Below are 9579 nucleotides of genomic sequence, written 5' to 3'. Positions count from 1 at the left end.
TCTTATAACTAACGAGGAAATAAAAGAGAGGTGGAGGAGTTACTTTCATAAATTGATTCATGATAACCAAACAAGTGAGAAATATAAGGAATTTGACTACATAGTGAATGATAGAAACTATAAATATCATCAAAAACTTAGAATTAGTGAGGTCAAAGATGTCTAGAGAAAATAAAAAGTGGAAAATCCATAGGATCAGATGATATCTCTATTGAAGTTTGAAAATATTTTAGAGATATAGATTTATGATGGCTAATTAAATTATTTAGTAAGATTATCTAGACAAAAAGGATGCCCAATGAGTGTAGGATTAGTATTGTGATATCCATATATAAGAATAAAAGAACTATACAAAGTTATTTAAACTATCGTAGTATAAAACTCATGAGTCATAATATGAAACCTGAGAGAGGATAATTGAGTAAAGACTAAGAAAGGAGATTAGTGTAACTAAAAATCAATTAGTTTTACGTCCGGGAGGTCAACTATGAAACTTATACATATTTTAAGGCGGTTGTTGGGAAGATAAAGAGAGATGAGAAAGAATCTATCTATCTAGAAAAAGTTTATGATAAATTACCTAGAGAGATAGTGTGATGGATTTTAGAAAAAAAAAAACATGTATCTAGTATGTATATGATGTGATTAAAGACATGCAGAATAGAGTATGTTGATGTACTAGTGATCACACTGTTAGTTGTATCCGTGGTTGGATGGGGTTGTTGAGTATTGTTGAGGGGCCCCTTTCTTTCCCGACTTTATGTCTGGTTCTTTGAGTGGAGTTGATGAATCTGCACAAGTAGAAACTCGTGAGAGGATGTGGCTTGGTTCCCCCATGGTTCCTCCAACGATCAAGTCAGCTGATAAACTTGAGTGGAGAAAAACAAAGAACTGTGAGAGTTCTTGTGTGTGCAATATGTCTGCTTAGAGATCAGATTGGAAAAGATCAAGATCTAAGATCTAATTTCTTATTGTTATGTTCGAATAATACCTGTATTTATACCTAGGATAGAAGGGTAGATTGGTCACTTCAAACGAGCACAGGAGGACGGTGGCGAAGTGTGGGATGGCAGCTGCTGTACAAGGTAAAATTCTCAATTCTTTTTTTATATTAAAAGGACAAACATGGTTGCTTTCTATGTATGGGAAGTACCTGCTGTACCAAAACTTTAAAGTCAAGAGCTATAATTTTATATCTAATATGTTGGATTGAGCATATTTTCATGGATTGAAACATGGACTATTTTATGTAACAAGGCTGTTCTAATCCGCTTTCAGTGCATATGCCTGATTAGATTTGAATAAGAGCCTCTCTAACATAATATTGAAGATCTTTTTCACTAAACATTTGAAGCTTTAAGGGTTGTAATTATATATTCTTAGAAGATAGAGGTGGCCAGAAAAAAATTATAAACTTTAATGGTAGCGTTTCACATAATTCTGATTTTTTTCCCTCTTAGAATAATAAATTAAATAGGACCTGCATGTATATATCAAAACAAAAATAATAAATTCATTTTGCAAGAGGTTAGGTATAACCCTAGGAGGAAAAAAATCTGTATAGTTAGAATGTCGAAGTCCAAGAATGAAATAATCGTCCATTTAACATATTCTAACATCACCTCATACATTTGGTGAAAGCTCAGATGTTAGAAGAATTCACTGACGTTAGTTTAACTTATGATGAAACATAAGCTATTTTCTTGAAGTTCATAACTTTTGTCCAACAAATTACTAGAGTGTGGGTGTTTGTGTTTTATTTCTCTATGAAAGGTGAACATAGATAATTAAGCGGCTTTTTTTTTTTTTTGGTATTTCTCTAGTTATTAAGCTATCCTCGTGTTAACATCCACATCATGCTAATCTTTCTTTTCTCTTGTTATTATGAGCCAAAGACTTTTCTTCTCCTAAACGAATATTATAATCATTCGTCAGAAACCACCAACACCCCTACGCCTAGAAATTAATATATCCAAATGCAACATTGACACCCATGAACTGAAAGAACTAAGCAATGGGAAGAGGAGGAGCAGAGGAAATTGCTGAAGATATTCCTCTGCTCAAAAGAAATCAAAAAGAGTCGGATGAAGATCACCTCAAGAGAACTGGTGAGCTACTAAATTTCTCTTCCTGTTTATTTTTTTATTTTTTATTTTTTAATGGCTAGTTCGGTTTCTGAAGTTGTAGACTTTACTGTCTTGTTGGCCTTTCTTTGATCATAACGAAATTCAAATAAGCGTAGGGGTCTTCTTAAGCGAAAGTACGCCAATTTTCTACCCTTAATTCTTCAAATACAAGGTCTCTGTGTTTTTATGAACCCATGACTTCTTGATTTCTAATTTTCCCCACCTTTATGCCCATCTCAAATTCCAAGTAGAAGTCAAATGCCCTCTAAAGATGATGTCACATTAAAAATATAAGAAATTATCCCTATAAACTTTTAAATTTGTTATGTTTTACTTTCTCACTTTAACGAAGCTATTCAATTTCATACCCAAAAAAAAAAAAAATTGTTATGTTCATTCTCAAATCATATCCATGGTTAAAATCTTCCCAACATGCAGACATCTGAAGAACCAAACTACATACAAAACGAACGATGCCATTAATGATTACTAAGAAGGGCTTTTTGTTGACCATTTTAGATAAAGGAGGTTCTTGAAAAATAAGGACTACAAAAATTTATTATCGAGAAATTCATCTAAATAACTAAGGCTTACACTTGCATCTCACTATTGAAATTAAACTTGATTTTGGATCAAGTTTAATTTTGGGTTTATGATTGAATTATTCTAAGTTTGACCAAACCCAAAATTAGGTCCAAATTCTAGAGGTTTTCTAGAAACACTCTAGAAGGTTGATCACCTCCTTAAAGTGTTCTAGAGAAATCTTTAAGCTAAATATCTAGATAATAGTATAGAAACATCTAGATAATTTGTGACAAAAATATTTAGATATTATGTAAAAATTTCTAGAGATTAGAAAAATATCTAGGAACTATGGAGGTGATATTAGAAGAATCTAGATCCTTTGTAACATATCTTTGAGAGGCTATAAATACCTCCTCACCTCTCTCATTTGTAAGCAAGAAGAAAAATTTGAACAAGTGAATAAAGCAAGTTCAAATAAAGAGTCTTCCTCTTCATAAGTTCTCTACATTTTTCTAAAAGTCTTTCAAGTGTTCTCTAAGTGTTCTTCATATTCTTCTTCATACTTAGAGGTTTATTCTCTTGGTTTCTTTCGGGTTTCTCGGGTATTACGGTCTTGGGCTAGTGCTAAGCACTATCGGTGTTATCTTTACATGGTATCAGAGCCATTCTAATCTTGTGCTCTTCAAGATCGGGGTTTAAAGAGAGCTCGGGTTTACTCTAAGTATGGAATCAATGGGTCGTGTCGCTGGATTGGGAATGGAGATCTTAAACCAATTCTAACTATCGGTTATGGAAGTCATGTATGGAGTCATACTTGGTTAGTGAGGACTTATGGGATGTCGTCGGCGGTAGCAGCACAACACCACCAAGGGGAGATGCTTTAACAGCGGAAGCGACAAAGGAGTGGACACGGAAGAATGCCAAGTCGGAGTTTGCTTTGAAGAGGTCAATATCTTCAGGACTATTTGAGCATGTCTCAAGATGTACATTCGCAAGTGCTATTTGGCAGGCACTAGATCAATTGTTCAACAAGAAGAACGAGGCTCGTCTACAACTGTTAGAGAACGAGTTGGCGAATGCGAAGCAGGGGGAGTCTTCAATCTCAGAGTTTTTCATCAAGGTAAAAAATCTTTGCTCTGAGATTAATACTCTCAATCCAGAGGAGTCGATTTCGGAAGCACGGTTGAAGCGGTCTATTATTCGTGGTCTACGACCCGAATATACACTGTTTGTTACTTCAGTTCAAGGATGGGCTACACAACCTTCCTTGGAGGAGTTTAAAAATCTACTAGCTTCGCAAGAATCACTAGCCATGCAAATGGCGGGAGTTAAAGTCCATGATGACTCGGGGAGCGCTTTTGTAGCGAGGAGACAACAAAGCTTCAGAGCCAAACCCAAATATGGTAATGTGAAGAATAATGATGGACGAGAAGGATCTTCTACGGGAGACAAGAAGCGATTCAAGTGTTATCGGTGTGGAAAACTTGGGCATTTCAAAAAGGATTGTCGAGTCAAGCTGAAGGAAACAAATATGGCGGAATCAAAGGGTCATACTGAAGACGAAGAATGGGGAAAATGTTTCACGATGGAGGCTGCATCTTCAGGTACATCCACAGCAAAAAATCTTAGAAATGATTGGATTGTGGATTCTGGTTGTAGCCATCATATTACCGGAGACGAGAAGTTATTTTCTAGTCTTCAGCGTCATGACGGGAAAGAAGCCATCATTACTGCGGATAATTCAATCCACTGCGTTGAGAAGGAAGGGACAGTCGTTATTGAAGGAGATGATGGAAGCCCAATCACTCTCAAGAACGTATATCATGTTCCTGGAGTAAGGAAGAATCTTCTCTCTGTGGTGAATGCGGTTGACTCAGGTAACTACGTTTTATTTGGTCCAAGAGACGTTAAATTCTTAAAGAATATTAAAGAATTAAAAGCGGACGTGGTTCACACCGGAGCACGGGTTAAGGATTTATATGTTTTATCGGCCTCAAATTCTTATGTTGAGAAGATGAGTACGAATGATAATGCCTTTATATGACATGCTAGGCTTGGTCATATAAATATGACTAAGCTAAATGTTATGGTGAATAAGGATTTGGTTAACGGGCTCCTAAAGTTAAAGATTCATGATGAAGGAAAGCTTTGTGAAGGCTGTCAATATGGAAAGTCATATAGGCTTCCATTTGACAACTCCACTTCACGATGCAGCGCTCCGTTGGAGAGGGTCCATAGTGATTTGATGGGTCCGACGAGAACATCCTCCTATTCTGGGTTTCGGTACATGTTACTGTTTGTTGATGACTTCTCACGGTACACTTGGGTATACTTTGTGAAGAAAAAATCAGAAGTATTCTCCAAGTTTCAAGAATTCAAGGTTACCGTGGAGGGAGAATTAGGTCAGAAGATCAAGACTTTAAGGACGGATAATGGAGGGGAGTTCATATCAAAGGAGTTTCTTTCTTTTTGCCAAAAACATGGTATCAAAAGAGAATTTACATGTCCGTATACACCTCAGCAAAATGGAGTAGCGGAAAGGAAGATAAGACATCTAAGCGAGACATGTAGAAGCTGGTTACATGATAAAAATTTGCCTAAGGCCTTATGAGCGGAAGGCATGAGATGTGCAGCGTATGTCATCAACCGGATGCCACTTAGTCCGAACAATATGAAGTTTCCTTATGAGATGGTTCATGGGAAGAAGCCAACGGTGAAACATCTCAGGATATTTGGATCAATCTGCTACGTCCACGTGTTTGACTCTCAAAGAACCAAGTTGGAGGCAAAGGCGAAGAAATGCATCTTTGTCGGCTATGATGAACAAAGGAAGGGCTGGAGGGGTATGGATCCAGAGACACACAGGTACACCGTGTCTCGTGATGTTGTCTTTGATGAAGTTTCCTCATTTTATGGGCCACCTCAAGTCTTGGTCGAACAAGAAGGTGGGGGTTCCTCCAAGATCGATGAACCAGTTGTTCAAATGCCAAGTGAAAGAGGAAGTCTTGAAGAAGAGACGCAAGGTGAAAGGGGGAGCACTGATCAAGAGGAAGATGAGGAAGAAGATCGTAGTTCCATGGCTAATCAACGGCCAAAAAGGAACATTGTTAAGCCTGCTCGGTTCAGAGATGAAAGGTTTGTCACTACTTACTCATGCTACTTTGCAGCTCCATTAGATGAAGAGGAGCCATCATCGTATGATGAAGCAAAAGGAATTCAAGAGTGGGAGGGCGCAATGAAGGAGGAGATGAATGCTCTCATGAAGAACGAAACTTGGGATTTGGTTCCAAAACCCAAGGATGTCCAACCTGTTTCTTGTAAATGGGTGTACCGAATTAAGCGAAAAACGGATGGGAGCATTGACAGCTTTAAGGCAAGGTTGGTTGCTCGAGGGTTCTCTCAAAAATATAGAGAAGATTATGATGAAACTTTCAGTCCAGTGGCAAAGATGACTACGGTACGCTCACTTTTATCTTTAGCCGCAAGCTTTGGTTGGAAGTTATGGCAACTAGATGTGAAGAATGCTTTTCTATACGGAGAGCTTGATAAGGAAATCTTCATGGAGCAACCGCTTGGTTTCAAGTCACGAGAGCATCCTGATTATGTCTGCAAGCTTAAAAAGGCTTTGTACGGGTTAAAACAAGCTCCTCGAGCTTGGTATGGAAAGCTTGCTCAATTCCTTCAGTTTTGCGGGTATGTGCCATCAAATTCTGATCCGAGTCTATTCTTCAAGAAGAATGGAGGAGTCCACGTGGTGGTTCTTCTTTATGTGGATGATATGATCATCATCGGGAATAATGATGCTGAAATTGCTTGTCTACAAGAGGATATGTCGGTGAGGTTTGAGATGAAGAAGTTGGGTGAGTTGAACAATTTTCTTGGTTTGGAGGTCGAAAGGGTAAATGATGGAATATTTGTCGGCCAACAAAGCTACGCAAGAAGGATTGTTGCAAGGTTCGGAGTACACGAAGGGAAGACACGTACTACTCCGATGAACGTGAACATAAAGCTTAAACGCGATGAAGGGTCCTTGCTACCTGATCCTCGACCTTATCGCTCTCTTGTTGGAAGTCTTCTATACTTAACCATTACAAGACCTGACCTTGCCTTCGCGGTGGGTCTCGTAAGTCGGTTTATGCAAGAACCAAGGAAGCCACATCTAGAAGCGGCAAAGAAGATTTTGAAGTATGTAAAGACAACTCTTGGCATGGGTCTGATGTACAAGTACAATGCCAAGGTTTCTCTTCATGGTTTCACGGATGCTGACTTTGGTGGAGATCTAGATGATCGAAAATCAACTTCAGGGTATGTGTTCTTATGTGGAGACACAAGTATTTCGTGGTGCAGCAAGAAGCAAGCAACGGTGTCATTGTCTACCATTGAAGCGGAGTATAAAGCTTCAACACTCGCAGCTCAAGAGTGTATATGGCTTCGAAGACTCCTTGAAGATTTGTTGGAGCCAATCAATAAGCCGGTTACAATTTATGGAGATAATCAAAGTGCTATCAAGTTGGCTAATAATCCGGTGTTTCATACAAGGACGAAGCATATCGAGTTAGAACATCATTTCATACGGGAGAAGGTGCTTGATGGAACAATTGAAGCTTTGGAGGTTCGAAGCGAAGACAACGTTGCAGATATCTTCACCAAGTCACTACCAAAGGGCCAATTTGAGTTACTTCGCTCGAAGCTCGGGATGGTTGACAAAATCAAGTTTAAGGGGGAGTATTGAAATTAAACTTGATTTTGGATCAAGCTTAATTTTGGGTTTATGATGAAATTATTCTAAGTTTGACCAAACCTAAAATTAGGTCCAAATTTTAGAGGTTTTCTAGAAACACTCTAGAAGGTTGATCACCTCCTTAAAGTGTTCTAGAGAAATCTTTAAGCTAAATATCTAGATAATAGTATAGAAATATCTAGATAATTTGTGACAAAAATATTTAGATATTATGTAAAAATTTCTAGAGATTAGAAAAATATCTAGAAACTATGGAGGTGATATTAGAAGAATCTAGATCCTTTGTAACATATCTTTGGGAGGCTATAAATACCTCATCACCTCTCTCATTTGTAAGCAAGAAGAAAAAGTTAAACAAGTGAATAAAGCAAGTTCAAATAAAGAGTCTTCCTCTTCATAAGTTCTCTACATTTCTCTAAAAGTCTTTCAAGTGTTCTCTAAGTGTTCTTCATATTCTTCTTCATACTTAGAGGTTTATTCTCTTGGTTTCTTTCGGGTTTCTCGGGTATTACGGTCTTGGGCTAGTGCTAAGCACTATCGGTGTTATCTTTACACTCACTTTTCTCTCTCTCTCTCTTTTTGTTTTGCTTTGTTAGGAACTGTGTATACTGCCGTTGCGCACATAATAACCGCGGTTGTAGGGACTGGAGTTCTATCTCTAGCATGGAGTGTGGCTCAGCTTGGTTGGATTGCTGGTCCTATTGCTATTACTCTCTTCGCAGCAGTCACATTAGTCCCTGCAACTTTGCTTGCTGATTGTTATCGGTCTCCTGATCCTGAACATGGCCACATCAGGAATTTATCATACGTGAGTGCTGTGAAGCAGCATTTAGGTGAGAAATCTGTAAGTTCTTATTTACTTGCGTTTCTTTTATTTTGATTTTGATACTGATATGATATTTGACGGACGTACATACGTATAGTCCTCAACTCTCATCAGTCACTATAACTTCAGAGTTTTTAGTGGCAGGAACTTTTGACATGATATCAGAGTTAGTTCAGAGAGGTTTTTGATTGACACTTTGAAAGAGATTTGTAAAATATCACGATTACAAATTTAATCCCTCAAACGTGTTCTGAGCTATTCGCAGGAAGGATACATAGAAGGGGGGATTGGGTTTGATATTTCAACCATCTCCTTGACGCATCAAATCACCCGGCTCTGATTTGTACTCAAATTAAAGTAATTGGATCACAAATAATAAAAGTCATATTTGAGACAGTCTACTCAATAATGCAGTGTGGTGGCCAACTATGACCCGTCCATCCAAATATTTTAGTTTAATTAAAGAAGATTATTGAGAAGTAACAATAACCGTCTTTAGGAGGATGTTGACAGTATCAGTTGACTACTATACTAGCCGATTTTAAGGCAATAGCAATTTTAAGAGAAGTTGCTTTACGGATGTCACTTGAATTTTATCATTATTATTGTTTTATTTATTTATATTTGGGTCAAAGGATTGAAATGTCTTTTAGTTGAGTGCAATTTAAATAACTGAGGCGATGTGATCACCAGCCCATTTTGTTGCAGCATCAATTTTAAGCATCAATCATCAATTATAAACACTCCACACATTTATAGTGTAGATCTTTCGAGGGAAAAAAAATGTCGAGGACACTCTGCAGAAAATAATAAAAGGAAAAACTAGTTTTGTTCAAATAACCTTTTTTTTTTTTGCATCAACAAGTAGAATATGATTCACGTTTCAAACATACATTAAAATTAGCAATAACTTTGATACGGTATTATGACTGTGCAACAATATTATGTTGTGGTGATATTTTGACTTGCACTTATACTATATATTGATTCAACTAATTCAAAATTAAGTATAACACGCGGCATGTCTTCTTTCCTTCCAATATAACTTTCTATAGAGGGTTATCTGTGAGACTTTTTCCCTTTACGTTTCTGTGGTTTTTTGCTATATATTTTTTTGGGTTATGTAGTTTTTTTCGTTTATATTTTAACTGAATCCAAATCTTTAATTAGCTAGAATTTAATTATAGAGGATTTTTTTTAATATAAATTAATATTCAATTGTTAGATATTTTTCTTTTATATATAATTATCTCCTAAAAAGAGATGTGTGCGGATGTTTGTAGGTGAGAAGAGCCTTTGGTTTTCTGCGTTCTTCCAGCATACCAGCTTGTATGGTGGTGGAATAGTTAGCACTATTACGG

General features: G+C 37.2%; 1 protein-coding gene across 1 annotated transcript in view; it reads left to right on the top strand.

Annotated features, from left to right (window-relative positions):
* LOC109848588 (probable amino acid permease 7) overlaps positions 1962 to 9579 on the top strand; it is a 10202-nt gene continuing 2584 nt past the window's right edge. The window contains exons 1-3 of the mRNA XM_020418164.1: positions 1962 to 2108; positions 7989 to 8225; positions 9502 to 9579. The exon at positions 9502 to 9579 is cut by the window's right edge and continues 28 nt beyond it. Of these exons, the coding sequence (XP_020273753.1) occupies positions 2015 to 2108; positions 7989 to 8225; positions 9502 to 9579 (409 nt within the window). The 5' untranslated portion in view covers positions 1962 to 2014. The remainder of the gene's footprint in view (positions 2109 to 7988; positions 8226 to 9501) is intronic.

The sequence above is a fragment of the Asparagus officinalis genome, chromosome 1 (assembly GCF_001876935.1).
Source record: "Asparagus officinalis chromosome 1, Aspof.V1, whole genome shotgun sequence".
Classification (NCBI taxonomy): Eukaryota; Viridiplantae; Streptophyta; class Magnoliopsida; order Asparagales; family Asparagaceae; genus Asparagus; species Asparagus officinalis.
This window is presented reverse-complemented; position numbering and strand designations above follow the sequence as displayed.